The 18,967-nt window shown below is 42.7% G+C and overlaps 1 protein-coding gene and 1 long non-coding RNA gene across 9 annotated transcripts in view; one reads left to right on the forward strand and one right to left on the reverse strand.

The window, feature by feature from the left end:
- Positions 1 to 17,062, reverse strand: part of UBE2V2 (ubiquitin conjugating enzyme E2 V2) — a 33,176-nt gene extending 16,114 nt beyond the window's left edge. For 3 of the 7 annotated variants that reach the window (XR_003437435.1, XR_003437434.1, XM_027128151.1), the window contains exons 1-2: positions 9,821 to 9,917; positions 154 to 302 (exon numbers count right to left, since the gene is read on the reverse strand). Coding sequence is in view for 5 of the 7 variants with exons in the window: in XM_027128151.1 (XP_026983952.1) it covers positions 154 to 302; positions 9,821 to 9,902 (231 nt within the window). In the remaining 2 variants the exon portion in view is untranslated. Of the gene's footprint in view, positions 1 to 153; positions 303 to 610; positions 660 to 5,079; positions 5,105 to 8,120; positions 8,245 to 9,820; positions 9,918 to 16,940 lie in introns of those variants that run through there. The other 4 variants (XM_027128154.1, XM_027128152.1, XM_027128156.1 and 1 more) reach the window with 4 other exon arrangements.
- A 71-nt stretch (positions 17,063 to 17,133) lies between these two features.
- Positions 17,134 to 18,967, forward strand: LOC113631567 (uncharacterized). Of its 2 annotated transcripts, none has more exons than XR_003437437.1 (2): positions 17,134 to 17,293; positions 18,144 to 18,967. It is a non-coding gene; the product is annotated as an uncharacterized LOC113631567 (long non-coding RNA). The 2 variants fall into 2 exon arrangements; XR_003437436.1 differs by having other exon boundaries at positions 17,167 to 17,553.

Genomic DNA, 18,967 nt, shown 5'->3' on the forward strand with positions numbered 1-18,967 from the left:
ATAAATGTATACAAAATAAATAAAAGGTGAGGAAGTGTTTCAGTTAAAGTTATCATAATTATTTATTTTAATATCAATATTATAAAATAAAATGCTTACTCTAAAGTGACAATAAATATTAATAGAAAAAAATATGTAATTTATAGCACTGACCCTTGGTGGCCCAATAATCATGCCTGTCCACCTTGTAAGTGTCATATCTTCATCATCTTCCAGGCCCCAGCTAACCGTACCATCGCCTACTCCTTTTTGTCCTTCTTCAAGTTCTTCCAACAAGCGAAAATTACGAGGAACTTTAACGCCTATACAAAAGAATGTCAATGTCAATGTAAAAAGCTCATAATTATAAGGGCTACACATATTCAAATTCAGCTTTTCCCAAATTAACCTTTAAAAATTATTTCCCAAAAAGACAAAATTCCCTTTAAAAAGCATTCTGCCCCCAAAAATGCTGAATCTAAAAACCCTTCAAAATGAAAACGCTAAAGAAAGCACTGTTCCAAACATTAACAGCAGTACAGAACATGTATATAAATTCCTAAGCAATCAGTTTTAAACTGACATAAATCAATCATAAGGGAATCATCGTAAGTCATTATTTTTCCATAACTGAGACTCCTGTTCCTCAGCCAAGAACACGACATCGAATAAACAGGCGTGACCAGGAAGTCCATAAAAGCTCCATTTCATTAGCATGTACTCTCCAGTAATCTTCAAAGAAGAGAATTATGTTCCATCTGTAAAAACGCACTAAGAGGTACTATTTTGAGAATGCTGACCCCACCCTCGGTCTTGAGCCAGTCTGCTGGCTGCCTAATAACCAGGGGGCCCCGTCTCCCCCATCAGCAGGCTGGAGGCTGGAAAGCCAGCCTCCTGGATGTTTCCTAAGACACGTCCTTCTCATCTGGGCCCAACCCAGCAACAGTTTCACAATCCAACAGCCTTTCTCACACCTCCACTTCTTTAGACCTCCTCATTCTACTTATTTCTAAAGTCTTACCACAGAAATGTTCCTCTCTGCCTAGAACCCCCAGCCTTTCACGGTCCCTACTCCCTCACTCTCACTGAACCTGGTCTTTGCCACCATTCTGACCTCCAACCCCTGGAACCAACCATGATTTGTGCACTTTATCACAACCTATCCTAGGATCACTGGCCTGGCCTCTCTAGAGGATGGACCCTGTGGTTTTCTGTGTTCTCAATAGCATCTAGCATGAAACACCCTCCAGGCCCACTGCACAAGTCTTGAAAAAAATCAGGACCCTCTCCTTCTGGCTCTGGAGCACCGCCTCTCTCCCTCCCTCCCTCCCTCTCACATGCAAGCACACAGACAATCATGAGGCAGGAAAAAAAGTGACGTCTTTTTTAAGGCGACTGTCATTTTGTATAACTTATCTCTCTTGCTGAAACTAAAACATCTCTTTCAGTTACGAATTTGTAGTAATGCTTCTGGACAAATAATGGAAAGCCAATAAGTACTGTAACTTAAAAACACTAGCCACGGGGCTTCCCTGGTGGTGCAGTGGTTATGAATCCGCCTGCCAATGCAGGGGACACGGGTTCGATCCCTGGTCCGGGAAGATCCCACATGCCACAGAGCAACTAAGCCCGTGCGCCACAACTACTGAGCCTGCGAGCCACAACTACTGAAGCCCGTGCGCCTAGAGCCTGTGTTCCGCAACAAGAGAAGCCACCGCAATGAGAAGCCTGCGCACCGCAATGAAGACCCAACGCAGCCAAAAATAAAATAAATTATATTAAAAAAAAACTAGCCACTTAATGTACTGTGCTTCATAAAAAAGGCTTGAAAATCTTAGGCCACAGAAATATGGGGCTGTTATAAATCACAAAAACAAGAGTACTCATTATCACAACTACAATAACTAGTAATAACCATTTGTTCAGGGTACACTGTGTGCTATTTTAAATAAATTATCCCATTTGATCCTAAAAGCACTCATTTTACAGTTATAGAAACTGAAGTTTGGAAGAGTAAGTGACCTACCCAAGGTCACACACACACACATACAAGCGGCAGATCCAGTATTAAAACCCAGTTTCTAGACCAAAGTCACTCTCTTAACCGGTGGGTTATACAGCGAGCCATCCCGGCAGCATCGTGGGTGCTGCCCAAGGCCAGCTCCCAGTGCCGCTGCCTCCCAGACAGGGGCCCCGGCCCCGTTTTCTCATCTATAAAAGGGAGACCACGGTGGCTTCTGCTCCAAAGAACCACTGTGAAAATTAAACAAGGTATCTATCTTAAACAGAATAAATGTTGACTATGACCAGTTTAGTGTCCATATTAAATAAAATTACAAAAAACTTCCATTCACCTCCATCTACGTTTTGGGAGAATTCAAGCTCTCTGTACAGTCCTGAAGGTTGGCCCCCAGGAAACAGTCCCCTGAGCTCTAAGTTTCTATGCACATAACACTGGGACAACTGCTCTTCCCTGCAGCTGCACAGTCAGAATCTCCACCATCTATTGCTACTGACTTGCTTTTTAAAGGCTTCTTAAAGGACCCTGATTACCCTTACCATTATGAAGTCATTCCCGAAGAAAAATTCTAAATTTGTGTTGAATTTTGTTGCCTCCTTTTTATTAACAATTCAGTCAGGTGAGCTTTATGCGCATCCAAAACTACAAAGTAAACAATGTAAAAGTAATGTTTCTTTTTACATAAGTGCCATAAAAGTGATAAACCTAGTGACTGCTAAACTTTTCACCATTTCTCTATGCTGCATTTTGGGGAAACAGTTCCAAGATTAATGGATCAGTTATTGGCAATGTTAACATTTAAAAGATTATAGCAGCTAAGATTATTTTGTTTTTAAAGTATAAGACTCAAAACAAACACCAGTGAGCTATATTTTTAAATTCAGGGCTAGAGTACTCTGGTTTTATTTCAACCAAGCACTAATGTCTGTGAAGAGAAAACACCATGAGATGGGGATGTTGGTCTGTGAGTGTTGCAGTGTGTACATAAGCTGCCCTCTGGATCTCTTGCCATGTCTGAGCCGCCTTCTATTAGTTCTGCTTGCCTTTTTCCTATGCGTGTATATGTGTGCATGTTGTTGTTATTACTGTTGTTGTTTAATAGTTTTAAATACTTTAATCCCTTAGTCTGGGATCTTCATTAAAAGAAAAAAATCCTCAGAGACCATCCAGTCCAAAACCTAACTCTTTAGAGAAAAGAAAATTCTCACCAGGAAAAGTTAGGTGATAATCCTAAAGTCACTTAACTACCAGTTAGTTACCAAACCAAGTCAAAAACCCAAGTCTCCAGGCATCCACTAATCTAGTCTCCTCCTTACTACATTACAATGAACCTCCATTCATAAGACGTAAGACCCAAAATAATATTATTCAAAAGCAAAATGCTGAATGCATACAACCTAGAAAACATGCTTCCAGTTTTTAATCTCAAGGCTATCCGATTCCTAAAAATGTAACTTTAATTCCCACAATATCAAAAGTAAAGGCATAAAAACTGCCAAATAAAAACTAGAATGAGTCTTGAAATGCTGTTTATTAGGAACATGGATTTCACAATTATAACTCATAAATATTTTTACTTTTTTCAGTTATAAGGAAAAAAGCCCAAATAAAACCTTAAACAGTAATAAATCTGTCAATCTATCCACACAAACATAAGAAATAACAGCAAAGCAAATTTAACATCACTTTGCAACCAACCATCTAAATTAAGAAAGCTCTGATAACACTAAAAAAAAAAAAAAAAAAAGATGAGGTGGTATAGTTTTGAAGAGGGCCAGGTGAATTCCAGTTCTACACTCTGGGATGTAGCAAACCCAAAAATAAATAACTATGAACATTTCAGTGTTCTTTCTTTCCAGATTACTTTCGATATATAGTAATATATGGTTTCTGTGTTTTTTCCCAAATGATATCATGACTCATAATTTTGTAACTTGCTCTTTTCCTCACTTACAAACATGTTTCTATATAAGCATAATCAAGTACCATTTTCAAATGTCCTGGCGAATAATATTAGTCATGTTGGGGAACGGGGTGGGCAGGACTTCACTGGACACCCTTTCACACTGTTTGACCAGGTGAATCATCATCACCTACAGAAATGAAAGGAAAACCCCCATACAAACAGAATGAATTTCTTCCATCTTATCTGCTTTCCAGCCCTAGGTAGCTGGTCCTCACGAACACCCCGGCTCCCCGCACTACACGCCCAGAGTGGCGGTGGTAGGTTAGGGGAGGGAGTGTCGGGGCGCCCAGCTTATGGGCCGGCCAGGCTGCGTAACTGCCCCTGCAGAGTTCTCTTAGGCGCTTGGGCTTCTGTCACCCTTCGACACACCTGAGGAGGCACGCTGCTAAGATGGAACTCCTGAACAGTCCCACTTGTAATCTGAGTGCTTGCTTCCCATCCCACTCTGGGAGTTCGGAGTCCCCGCAAACTCCCAGCAGGCTGACTTAGTTAAAATGGACATATTTATTGAGCACCTCCTATGTGACAGACATTTGCTAAAAGCTTTACAGGCAGAAGCATTAAATTTTACCTTATGTTGTTTTAACATCACCATTTCACTAAGTAAGAAAATTAAGGCTTAAACTACTAGGTTGGGCCACATGAGTGAAACTGCTGATGTTCAGGCATCTCTGTGATCAACAGAAAGTGATTTTGCAAGGTTCACCCTGAAAACATGGAGAGCGAGTGGGGGAGGCGAGGAGGGAACAAGTCTCAAAGCCCAAGCTGCCCGCCATTACTCTCACTCCCTCCCCTCAGTCCTGGATGGCACGCACATCCCTGGCCCTGCAAATCTGATGGGAGGAGGAACATGTCATGACCAGCTGTGGGGGCAACTGCCAAAAATAAATCCTGCTCTGAACGCTGGTAAAAAAAGTCTTTCCATGTATCACACACCTGGGTGTGCGCGAAGGCAAATATTTCCCTACCCAGGGAAATAATATAACTGTCATTTTGTATTTTTCAAAGTACTTTCCCATACAGTCATCTAACTGAATAAGGGAAATATCTTTTGAGGTATGATGGGCAGATATATCCACATTTTCACAAAGATCAAAGACACGAAGTAACTCACTCAGGATCATGGCAAGCCAGTAGCTGAGTCAAAAGTGAAATTCACATTTCTCAGCATGAGTACAACTGTTTCCATTACTGTATACTGCATACTTCAGAAAATAAAAAAGAAAGCAGGGAAACTTCAGAATGTGTACGACTTAAAACACATATTTTTCAAAATATACATACTGTTGCAATTCACTATATAAACAAAAACATCATAAAGAGAGTTTTAAAATTCAAGTCTAAGAAATAGGGACTTACCTTCTGATTTTGCATTGCTTAAAATTATATATTAACAGAAGCATTTATAAAAGCTCTCTGTGAATAATATTTTCTAATTTTTCAGAAATTTAAGACTCAAATTATTTGTTTGGTTTTAACATTCTTTTCTTCCTTAATGGGATGAAACAAAATTAGGAAAACACCACATGCAGAGGAACATGCATTAGGCATCAAAGCACTGGGAAACCTATTTGATCATATCCATTACTTCTACATTAATTCATCCCTTCACTCAATAAACCTTTGACTACTGGACGTAGTTACTATGCTAGGCACTTGATACCAGGAGGACCAAAACCTTTGTTTGCCCTCAAGAAGTTTACAGTCTATGAGAGGAGGACAGTTAAAGAGAGAGAACAACACAAAGTAAAACATCCTCTGGGGACACCTAGGAAGGACAACCAACCCCAAAGAACAGACAAGGAAGGTCTCCTTGAAGAAGAAACTCTCCAGGTGCAACATAAAAGAAACCATTCAGGAAGAGAGTAGGTGAAAATATTCAGGACGTCAGTGGGGAAAATTAAAAAACATAAGCAAAGAATGTCAAAAAACTGAATAAACAGAGCCATCTGCCTACATGAGAAACTCACTGCAAATACATAAGTTCTCCTCAAACTAATCCACAGATTCTTACAATTTAAACTGAAATTCCAATAGCACTGTTCTTGGAACAGAACAAAGAGTCCTAATATTCTTATGGAAAACTTAAGGAGCAGGAGTTTGGAGAAAACTTTTAAAGAAAAAGAAAACAGAGGGGATAACTTCCCTAGATATTCAGACTTCCCCATCAGCCAAAGAAAGTAATTAAGATAATGTGAAGTCAGTGCAAGAATCGACAAACTAATGAAAAAGAAAGCCCCCAAACAGATACATGCATGTATGAAAACAGGATATGTAACAAAGGCAGCATTAAGAGTCGGCAGGGGGACTTTCCTGGCAATCCAGAGGTTGAGACTTTGCCTTCCAAAGCAGGGGGTGCAGGTTCGGTCCCTGGTCAGAGCTAGGATCCCACACACCTTGTGGCCAAAAAACCAAAACATAAAACAGAAGCAATACTGCAATAAATTCAATAAAAACTTTAAAAAATGGTCCACATCAAAAAGAAAGAAAGAAAGAGTCAGCAGGAATCCACACTAAAAGAAGACCAATCTTGAATCATGTACCAGAAAAATATATATGTAATTATTTTGCTTTAAAGAACATTAGCGGAAAACTGGCAGTCTGAACAGGGCCCAGAGATAAAAGTTCGGTATCAAAGTTAATTTTTTGATTTTGATAATTATATTGTCAAGTAAGAGAACGTCCTGGACTTCAGTACATACACAGTGAAGTATTTAGCAGCGAAGAGGGGCATGTCTATAACTTATTCTCAAATGGTTCATTAAAAAAAATGTGTCTGTGGCGGGGCGGGGAAAGAGGGAAAGAGAGTACACACGCAAGCACATGCAAAAATCTTAATTAGCATGGGGTAGGATTTCCTCATACTGTTCATGTAACTTTTCTGTAAACCTGAAATTATTTCAAAACAAAAAAATAGGGAAAGAATGGACTGGACTGTTCGGTAAATGATGTTAGAAAATTTTATCCACATGGAAAAATAAATTCGATCCCTATCTCACAGCATACATGAAAATCAATCCTAGGCGTATTAAATGCCTAAATGTGAAGAGCAAAACATAAGACTTTAGGAAAATATATGATATCCTCCGACCTTGGGATATAAGAAAGGATTTCTTTTAAAAAAGCACAAACCAGAAGATTGATAAACTTGACTAAAATTTAAAAACCAACTTGACAAAAGAGCCACAAACTGTTATGAGGAACATAACCAGGAAATGTCAGCATCCAAAATATACAAAGAATTCATCCTATGATTCAACGAGGAAAACAAAACAGTGAATAAGGAGGTTCACAGGAGTGGAAACAGGGATGTACAATAAACATATAAAAAGGGTGCTCAACCTCAACAGTAATCAGGGGAAACATGAATTAAACCATAATGACTCTCCACCAGACTGACAAATATTAAGTCTGGCAATACTTGGTTTGACGAAGATGTAGAGATGGAGGCTCATTCACTGCTGAGGTTGGCATAAACTGGTACAACTCTGGGAGGAAACTGGTAACATTCACGGAGATCCTGGCAGTTGAGGATAAATGAGCAAAGAGCCAGAAACTGCCTGGAAGGGCAGGTGTGCTTGCAAATTCAGACTTCACCTGCGGCGGTGAAGATCAAGGGAGGGGTTTAAGCACAGACTTCAAGGACAGGAGGGCAGAGGGGAGAACAACATCGGCTGTGATGAAAGAGCAATCAGGGAAAAAAACTTTAAATGCCTCCACTAAGAAAAATGTGGTTCGTTTTATTGTTGTAATTCTGTGATTTTATTTATTTCCAATAACCAAAACTAAACATCAAGCACGAGCTAGAAACTGTGCTAGGCCGTGGGATCTCACACTGACAGTCCCAGCCCTCATGGAGTCGACAGCCTATCAGGGCAGCAAGACACAGAAATCACAGCGTATGAGAGGCATTTAGATGACAAAAAAGGAAAGTTTCCTAAAGCAGTAGTTTTGCTCTATCACAAAACTAGACAGGTGACTTTGGGTAAAGTGTCTTTTTCTTCCACTCTGCGTACTTTGATGTAAAATGTGGGACTAAACTACATGAGCCCACCCCAACCCAGCTCACTGACCCGCACATAGAAGCCTACTTCAGGAGGGGTCCGGCTGGACTGGAGAGAAAGGAGAAATCCTGTCCCCAGGTCTCTGCCCCACCTCCATCCTCAGCTTCAGAACCCTTGCGGAACCACGTTATTCCTAAAGCTCCTCCCAAGTTTAGGATTCCTGAATTCCATCTGGAGGACTGTTTCAGAACATCAGACATGACCCTTTCCTAAGAAGTCAAAAACAAAAAGCAAAAAAAGCAAAAGGGAAAAAGTAATAAACATAAGGTATAAAAATTTTAAGTTGATTTTTAAAATATTAAATCTCTATATCATCAATAACCAGTTACACTGAAGTAGTAAATGGATAATATGTATTTCATAGACAGATATGAAATACAACTGATAATCCAACAAGAAAATGAACCAGAGGGAGGGAGACACAAGAGGGAAAGATATGGGAACATATGTATATGTATAACTGATTCACTTTGTTATACAGCAGAAACTAACACACCATTGTAAAGCAATTATACCCCAATAAAGATGTTAAAAAAAAAAAAGAAAATGAACCAAAAGAGAAAATAAGAAAAACATGCAGCCTTAAAAAAAAAAAATGACATTACTGTACTCCCATCAAAAAATAAAATTAAAAGCACAGTAAACACAATGCCGGCAAGACAGTGGATAGACTACATTTATCCATCCTTACACATCACTGGAAATTGACTACACCTTGCTGAAGAGGGAATTTGACAAAATATAACAAGAATTTTAAAATATTTATACACTTTGATTTATACTCCAGTCTGTGAAATCCACCCTCAAGAACAAAGCACAGGGAGTGTAGCCAGCTGTGAACAACCTGTCTCCTGTCTCCAGGCACGCGCCCTCCTGGTCAGAGGCCAGGGCTACTCCCCTCCCCCTGACTCTGGGCTGGCCTTGCCACTTGTTTGACAGAACGCAATGCTGGTGCGGTTCTGGGCTGGGACGAGCCTCGTCAGAGCCCTATAGCTTCTGTTTGGTTTTCTTGGAAGCCAACCACCATACAAATTCTGACCTCCCAGACACTACTGGGATGCGAGGAAGTCCAAACAGAGCACCTGGAGTGGCCATGCGGACTAGAACCAAGGCACCTGGGCACAAGGCCCAGCCCACCGTCAGGTGAAGGGAGACTGGCAAAACCACACAGTCAGCCCCCAAATCATAGGAATAAATCACTGTTTGAAGCCATATATCCATTTCAGATATTAAAATTTGTCTTAGAATTGATGAAATATGGCAGATGAAAATAAATCTGAAAAAAATTTCAAATCAAACGTACATCTGAAGCATCTGTACTATACCTTCAAACACAAATCCTCTGGATTAAAGGATTTGCAAAGTGCCTCGAACCCGTGGTATGGAAGCTGCATTATGTGCAGTAGAATGTGAACCATGCTACTGGTACTCTTTAGGTGACAGCCAAAACCACTCTGTCCCCAGCCACTCCCCCAAAATTCTGCAACTCTTCTTACGGCCTATGTGCTGTATACTAACTCAGGTAAGGAGAAAATATGCAGCTTCATGTGTTTATTTAATGAAAGTATTTGAACACAAAATATCCTTTTAGTACCGCTTCACTTCAGAAAAGTAAACTCAAAACAAAATTTAAAAGTAAAACATCATCATACACAAAGGGGGAAAGCTAGATTTGACTTGAGCCATTTGTTTTCTCATTATTAAATCACTCATATAGAAACTGCACCATAAGGAAATGACAACATCGGAGGCACTCAATAAACACGTGGTGCGTTTATGGCAGACGCTTACTTTCAACCTTTCTGTCGACACTTACGGGCCAGTCCTGAAGCAGGTGATGCCGATTCTGAACACTGAATCCTTTCCCTAGCATCTTGGCGGTGGTGATGGGTGAGGACAACCATGTAGGTGGACGCATTCAAATGCAATAAGCTACCTCAAGAGATTTTGCTCAGAACACTACTGCTATCTCAATGAGGCAGACTAACCAGGGAGAACCGAGTTACTTAATATTCTCCAGGAAACCTGCGAGCAATGTTTACTTCAGAACTCAGAAGGAATGCCTCCCTGAGAATAAGCTCGGGAGTGGCAGAAAGCTAGGTGAACCACAACATACTCTGCTTCCTCTCCAGCAGGAACTTCCAAGTGGAGTGAGGACTGGCACACCTCCCCCTCTCCCTCCCGGAGACCACCTACAGGGTACAGGGGCTCTCCTGTGGCACCAGGGAGCTGCAGTTAGAAGCAAAGGAAGTATCCCGCCAAGTCACTGCTGGCAGGGTGAACACTTGAGAAAATTTAAAACTTTTCAATAACTTAAGTATATCCTCTCAGGAAACAACCACTTACATCAATACTGTTTAGTAAGCTGTAACTGATAATTTAGTTAGCAGGTGACACTACCATGAATAACAAACAGTAAACCAAGCTATGCATTGTTGGTACTTTTCAGTAACATTCCAGTCACTAGACTGAAAAAAATCTATGGCATAATTACATACAAAGAATAAACTGCTTGAAGCATGCCTGCTATCTGGCTATATAACTCTGTTAATGTAACATTAAACCTCACACCTGGCAAGGCAGGGCTTAGACTCCTACCCTCTGTCATGTGATAATCCTGTATAATAATCATAACCAGACCATCACTTAGAACTTACATATGTCAACATGATGTTTTTAAAACAAAGAGTCAGGTAGACGATGAAGTACATACCAAAAGCCAGACTTTTCATCTTAATAAAGTAGAAAAAAATAGATAAATTGGACTTTATCAGAATTTAAAACTTTGGGGTTTCAAAGGATACCATCAAAAAAACCAAAAAACCTACAGAGAGAAAATATTTACAAACCGTACATCTAATAAGGAACTTGTATCTAGAATATATAAGAACTCTTACTACTCAACAATAAAGAGACAAATAACGCAAATTTTTTAAGACGGGCAAACCAGAAATGAACCCACACTTATGTGGGCAATTAATCTACAACAAAGGAGACAAGAACATACAATGAAGACAGTGACTTCAATAAATGGTGCTGGGGAAACCGGACAGCTACATGCACAAGAATCAAACCGGACTACTCCCTCACACCACACACAAAAGTAAACTCAAAATCCATCAACGACTTAAATGTAACACCTGAAGCCTTAAAATTTCTAGAAGAAAACTTAGGCAGTATGCTCTTTGACATCAGTCTTAGCAATAATTTTTTGGATGTCTCCTCAGGCAAGGGGAAAAAAAAGCAAAAATAAGCAAATGAGACTACATCAAACTAAAAGCTTGGCACGGTGGAGGAAACTATCAACATAACACAAAGGAAGCCAACAGGATGGGAGAAGACATTGGCAAACACTACGTCTGATAAGGGATTAATATCCAAAATATACAAAGAACTCATACTACTCAACATCCAAAAAAGCAACCTGATTTAAAAAATGGGCAGAGGATCTGAATAAGACATCTTTCCAAAGACACACAGATGGCCAACAGGCACGTGAAAAGATGGTGCTCAACATCACTAATCATCAGGGAAATGCAAATCAAAACCACAATGAGACACCACCTCACACCTGTCAGAACTGCTGTCATCAAAAAGACAACAAAAAACAAGTTGTCAAGAATGTGGAGAAAACGGAACCTTTGTGCACTGTTGGTGGGAATGTAAATTGGTGCAGCCACTATGGAAAACAGTACGGAAGGCCCTCAAAAAATTAAAAATAGAGCTACCATACAATTCAGCAATTCTACTCCTGGCTATTTATCCGAAGAGAACAAAAGCACTATTTCAAAAAGATATATGCACCCTTATGTTCACTGCAGCATTATGCACAATAGCCAAGATATGCAAGCAACGTAAGTTCCCATCAATACATGAATGGATAAAGATGATGTGGAAGGTGCACACACGTGCGTGCACACACACACACACACACACAAATACACTGTAATACCATTCAGCCATAAAAAAGAATGAAATCTTGCCATCTGCGACAACATGGATGGACCTAGAGAGTATTATGGTGAGAAATAAGTCACAAAGACAAATGCTGTATGATTCCACTTACATGAAGCAACCAAAAAGTTTATAGAACACAGCGTGATACAGAAGCAGAATCAAAGAACCTGTAATCAAGAAACTAGCTCTGGACTCAGCATCTAGCTAAATAATCTTGTGAAAGTCATTTCATATCTAGATAGCGCTCATCTATAAAATATACTTTGCCTAGAGCCTAAATGATTCATAATGTACTTTCCATGAGCACTACTATTCCCATATATGTATAAGGACCTATACAAGCCATAAGGACCTCTCTCCCCTTCTGTAGTTTCAAACTTTGCTGAGTTCCAACTTAAACTGAAAATAACATCTGCTCTTACACAAGTCAGCAAAGACTGTGTAAACAAGAATACACTTCCAAACCCAGTCCTGAAGTCCCATCTTACAATAATATCTCAAAGATTTACTCATAAATACATCTGCTCTTTTAAAACAGTTAACTACTTTTGAAACAAACTTTTTTATACGCGGGCCTCTCACTGTTGTGGCCTCTCCCGTTGCGGAGCACAGGCTCCGGACGCGCAGGGCACGTGGGATCTTCCTGGACCGGGGCACGAACCCGCGTCCCCTGCATCGGCAGGCGGACTCTCAACCACTGCGCCACCAGGGAAGCCCCTGAAACAAACTTTTGAACACTGGATTTCATTCCATTTGTTCTAGTCTACATACCTCACATCCATTTTGAAGTTTTGCGTCAAACAGCTCCCCAAATACTTGCTAAGTGGATGTTTCCACATATGGGCAATCTCCGCTTTTCATGGTTTCCACACGCGTGACTTTCAGTTACCACGGTTTAGCGAGACACCAGTCCCCCAACAACAGGGTTCAGACTCCAGTCTCCATGGTACGCAATGAGTACGCGCACAGAGCTCACACGTGGCTGCTAGCTCCTCAGTCCACAGGTCACCATGTGAGTGACAGACGAGCAGTCCCGACCAGCAGCCAGCACTTCACAGCTTTCAGTGTGTACCTGAGGCTCACTGCGCTTCTCTTACTCAGTTAACAGAGAGCAAAGCATGGAATAGAGTTGCCTCCTTGTCTACCAGTGACAGTCCATAAAAATAGCCAACAAAGGTGAAAGTCCAGCAAAGAAACAAGAACTGGCAACACGGGAAGTGAAATCTGAACAAATGTAAAGAGAGTCACAGAAGAAATTTGACCGTGGGAACATTGGAGAGACTCCGGAAGAGCAGGCAGAGGAATTCTGTGAACGTGAGCTTATTGACATAAACGAGGAAAGGAGATGTAGGAAAAGGATGACCGTGTCCCAGAGGAAGTGAAAAACTTCACAATAAAGAAACTCTCAGAGATATTTCCTAACACTGAAAGCACAAATGACAAAATACTGGAAGCAGATCCAAATGTTGGAGTATGACAATTCACCAAAGCACAGAAAAGATACTTGTTCCACATAAGTTATACGATAAAAAGATAAGGCAAGCATTGTTCAAACTAATCTTGACAAGCGTTTTATAACCAAAAACACTAGTTCTTAATCTCTCACGTTTAAACTACAGTGTACTAAACAAATGTTAGTTTTACTATTTTTTCCATTTTTCCTATATGCTTGTAACCCCAGGAATTTTCAATGTTTCAGCAAACATTTTCAAAGGTCACAGAATAATCATAATTTTTCTTACTTAGTAAGATTGCTCTGAACAGTTTCAGTATGCCACCCAAACTACCATGCAAAGGGAGGACTGCTGATAGGTTGTATTGCCTGACGATATTATCAAGAGCAAACATACGTCAAGAGCACCCAGGTTCCTAACTCACATAGACAAATCTACCAGGCCTGTTATTAAAGTCTCAAGAGGGAAATACCCTGGACTATTACAGTTCAGCTCTTGTATTGTTTAATTTTCAGGTTCTATGATTTACACCTGCAAATCTCTTCTTCTATTACTACTCCCAAGTTCTGCCCATATCCACAAATCTTCATCCCGAAGATGGGGAAAACAAACAAAATCATGTAGTCCAAACTTTTCATAGGAGGGACGGAAAAGCAAGGCTTATGAGACTCACTGCACGCCTAGCATGGCAATCTACCAGGGCAGCAGGGGAATCAAAACACAGCCAACCCAGTTCCTGTTCCAGTAAACATAATGCTTCCCACTTCTGAAAAAGGTAATTAGGCTTCACTGTGGTTGTTTTCCACCTATATGGCTTACATAGACTTACCACACTTTTTAATCTAACATTAATACTTCTTTTAGTGCTGAGATGTGATTAAATTTTTGAATCACAGGTACTAAATATACTAACAAATTTCTATCCCAAAGAGTCGTGTTTCTTAAGCCGTGTCCTATGAAATCATCTTGACCCCCGAGGTGACTGTCTCTTGGGAAAGAGGAACCTAGCCAGTGGGGTCTCCACCACAGCCCTACTTCTGTCCACGAGAAGCATCTGACAGTCTGAAACAAGGATTCTGCTAGGAAGAGAAGTATGAAAGCCACTCTCAAGCCTAAAAGGAAGTAAGATTCCTGATTTCAGGATTATTCCAAATTCATAATTGCTCATGATGGAAAAAGCACTAGACTGAGAGTAAAAAACCTGATTCTGATCTGGACTCTACTGCTAACCAACTATGTAAAACCTTATATTTCCTCAGGCCTCAGTTTACTCAACTGCAAAACAAAGAGGACCAAATGGTATGGCAAAGTATCGTATCGGTCAGCTTAGAGGTCTCAGTCTAGTTAGAATTCTTCCTGCCAATTTTTCTTCCAGTAACAGAAAGACTAAAAGCATATGATTTAGGAAATGCAAGTTAAAATATAATGCTTTAGTTAAAATTTAAAAAAATATCTGTCAGGTGTCTTTTTCTTTTTGGACTATTAAAGAGCTATTTTTATCAAGATTATTTTGGCTTAAATAAAAAATCATGGGACTTCCCTGGTGGCGCAGTGGTTGAGGGTCCGCCTGCCGATGCAGGGGACGCGGGTTTGTGCCCCAGTCAGGGAGGATCCCACATGCTGCGAAGCAGCTGGGCCCGTGAGCCATGGCCGCTGGGCCTGTGCGTCCGGAGCCTGTGCTCCACAACGGGAGAGGCCACAGCAGTGAGAGGCCTGCGTACCGCAAAAACAAAAAACAAAAAAAACATGTACAGTACACCCTAATTTTAAAATTTCAAGCTTTATCACATTTATTTCACAAATACACGGGTACTGTTTCCCTCCCTTGCTACCAAGAGGCAAACAATACAAATGTAGAACTAAGAGAAAATATAATTTAAAAATAGTTTCGAAACATAGTCCAAAACTGCTTCTGCACTCCCCTCTCCCCAAGCTGGACGATAGTGTCAATGTTGTAAAGCACAGAAAAGGAATAAACAGTATATGAAATTCGCCAAGGCAATTTTTAACAACAGTTTCAAAACAAATTTTAGTGATTTAAGAAAACATCAACTAACTGCCTAAAAGATATTCTTTCTGATTATGCTCAGGTTTCAAATCTCATAAATTTAAAAGCAGCGTAAATGTAACAATTAGAATGCTGAAATATAAACTAGAAAATACAGGCTTCCAATGTACAATAAACGTGCTAGTAATCTCTCAGCAACTTCTTTATAATTCAGTCAACTTCCAAAAATGACTCACTGTGGTTAACAAAGGGCACCTGCCATTAACATAATCTAATCATTGGTCTTTTCAAAATATTTCCACACTCTCTCACAGGTACAACGTTAGAGGGGAGAAAAATTGTATTTAAATAAAAAAGTGAAATCCACAAAATGAAGATTATCAGTCAAACTGAAACACACCACTTTACTACTAAATTTTCAAGAACCTTCAGGTACGAAGCACAACTCTTAAAAAGACATGGAGTTTTAATGCACAAGCACACTCGATTTCAAATAGCAAGGACAGTAAAGTTTTAACACTAAAATGTCACTTTTTAAATCATCCACGCTTTACTAGCTAGCTCTGACCTCAAGTGTACCGAAATAGCTCCCCAACGCTAAAATCGTTAAACAGCTTATCCTGACACCTGTACGTAATAAAGATGCGATACAAAAGACGCAATTCTTCATTAAAATGAAGGGAGAACGGCACTACCTTAAAAATACCCATCACAACATACACCGAAGCCTTCCACGTAAGTACACAAAGACTTGAAAATTCGTGTTATTATGCAATGATGGCATGAAATACAAAACCACACTGTTCCACAGCCACGGTTCAATAATGATTAGAAAAATTAAAGACCATACGTCTTAACGTTTTAAGTAATAAAACTGTCCCCCTTTAACATTTTGTAATGGTCAAATTTCTAAAACCTTAGTGTTAATACCGAATTTCAACGTCTGTGCTCAGAGGAAACTAAAACTGTATTCAGTACGAGAAGAGCGGAACAGCTAATCTAAGAAACCGCTTTTTCTTCAATTAGCGTTCACCTAGCTCCTTGCTTCTATTTAGTCTGTACCTCAGTTTTTCACTCTAGCGAAAGAAAGACCACACGCATTCAGTCGGTAAGAATGGCCCTGTCCTCCGCCCACGTCAGGGCGAGCCGGGGGGTCGGACCCGCTCCATCCAGGACCCTCATGCGAGGCCTCGCGCGCCCTGGTGGACGCGGCCCGCCCGGGCTCCCCTCCTCGCTCCCGCACCGCCCGCCAGAGCCCCGGGCCAGCCGGCCCGGCCCAGCCCAGCCCCCAGGCACGCAGCCGACGCGCGGGCACGACCGCCGCCCCGACGGCCGCCAGGACCCTCCCTGCTCCGGCTGCGCTCCGCGGAAAGTCCGGCGGCCGGGGGCCCGTACTCCGGCTTCTCCCACACCGCCAGGCCGGCCGCCACCTGTGCGCAGAGGCGCAGCGAGGGCTGGGATGGAAAAGCAGGCGGCCCGGCAGGGTACTGACCTGTGGAGACCGCCATCTTCTCCTGCAGCCCGACGCACCGCCCGGACGCACGCGACGTCCGCGCTACCTCCGGGAGCGCCGCCGCCCGCCCCGCGGCTTCCGGCCCCAGGCTCCCGCCCCGCAGCTTCCGGCGCGTCAACGCGGACCCGCCCCGCGGTTTCCGGCTTCCGGCTTCCGGCTTCCTGGGACGGGCCCGCTAAATCAGAGTGCGAGGGTGCAGGTTAAGCTCAGGGAACAGGCTTGAGTCAGTCACCGTGACAGAGAGGAAGAGCGCGAGGCCAGAATGCTCCAGGCGGGGAACGTGCTCCGAGAGCCCGCGCCGGCTCTGACGTCATAGGCGTGCGTCGGAGCAGGTGCGCTAGCGTCGCCCAGAGGGCCGTCCTCGGTCGTGGGGGAGGGTGGCGTCTGTGTGGAGTTCGACGAAGTGCGTGTGGAAATGAGGCCCTGACCAGACAGGGGCGTTGACGGTTCCGTTGAAAATGATTCAAGGAGTGACAAAAAGTTTAAGGAGCCGCTAGAATTAAACCACCTTGTTCGTGCTTTCTTTTGAGATAGGCTCGCGAGAGAAACGTGATAGAAGTCTGTGCCTGAGTCTAGAAAGTTCCTTCCGCTTGTGAGTGATTGGGGAGCATCACTGCGTCCAGAGGGCGGAGCTGCCCACGCGGCTCGGGCGGCCGCGGGGACGACCGGGACGACGCCCGAGGCCACGACGTTCCCGGGGCGCGCGGACCTCTCCCCGCCCCGGCCCGCATGAGTGGGGCTCGTTCTGTGGCCGGGCGGTGGGCCTGCTGGGTGGGCTGCTGCTCTCCGTCCTGCACCCCTGTTTACCCGTCCCTTGCACTCTGCGGAGGCTTGGGGAGGAGACAGACCCTCCGCTCGGTTCTGAACGTGGAGGGGGTGTCAGTGCTTGGTCCCAGCCACACCCCCTAAAATGAAGCGGCTGAGCGGGCGCTGTTCGGTTCGCTCTCTGCGATGGGAAGCCTCTGCCGCGGCTCCCGGTGGCCCTCTCTTGGCCTCATGCCTTGCTCTTTAATATCTTTCTGCCTTTTGTGGGAGCTGTGTTTACTGACCAGCTTCCAGTGAATAAGATAAGGCAGTGTCCACTGCGGCGGCACATACCCTAAGATTGGACCAGAGCAGGGAGGATTAGCGTGGCCCCTGCCAGGATGCACGCAAATTCGTGAAGCAGCCCATGTCTTACAGAAATCTGAGCAAGAGTGGGTATCCGTGTACGTATGACTGACTCACCTTGCTGTGCAGCAAGGAACCAACAACACGGTAAAGTGACTCTACGCCAATAAAAATCAATTTTAAAAGAAAGAATAAAATAAGACAGAAGTGTGGGGTATTGCTTCTGAGATTTTGTTTAAGAAGACTACATTGCAAGGACTTCCCTGGTGATCCAGGGGTTAGGACCCGGCACTTCCACTGCCCAGGGCCCGGGTTGGATCCCGGGTGGGGGAACTAAGATCATCCCACAAGCCGCGTGGTGAGGCCCCCGAAAAAAAACAGAAAGTAAAAAACGACTGCTAGCTTGCATACCTTGCTCTCTTGCTCCCTCTGAGGGAAGCCAGCTCTCATCTTGACAGCTACCTTACAGAGAAGCCCACATGGCGAGGAACATCAGCCTCTGGCCAATAACTAACCTTGAGGAAGTGAAGCATTCAGTTCAACAGCCTGAGGAGCTGAATCCTGTCAACAGACATGGCGGGGTGAGCTCGAAAGCAGATCCGCCCCACTCAGGTCTTCAGGTGACACTTTGGCCCAGGCAACACCTTAAGGGCCACTCTGCTAGAGTCCTTGAGGCAGAGCACCCCAGGTAAAGGTTGCCTGATTCCTGACCCTCCGAAAATGAGATAACACATGTTTGTTGTTTTCGGCCACTACATTTTGGCATCATTTGTTCTGCAGCAGCGGGAAACTAATACACTCTCTTACAGTCGCCAAGGTGTGGAAGCAGCCTAAGTGCCCATCAGCAGATGAGTGGATAAAGAAGACGTGGAATATATATACACAATGGAATAGTA

Source organism: Aethalodelphis obliquidens, unplaced genomic scaffold (genome assembly GCF_003676395.1).
Source record: "Aethalodelphis obliquidens isolate GAN/ISIS:26980383/991018 unplaced genomic scaffold, ASM367639v1 scaffold33, whole genome shotgun sequence".
NCBI lineage: Eukaryota > Metazoa > Chordata > Mammalia > Artiodactyla > Delphinidae > Aethalodelphis > Aethalodelphis obliquidens.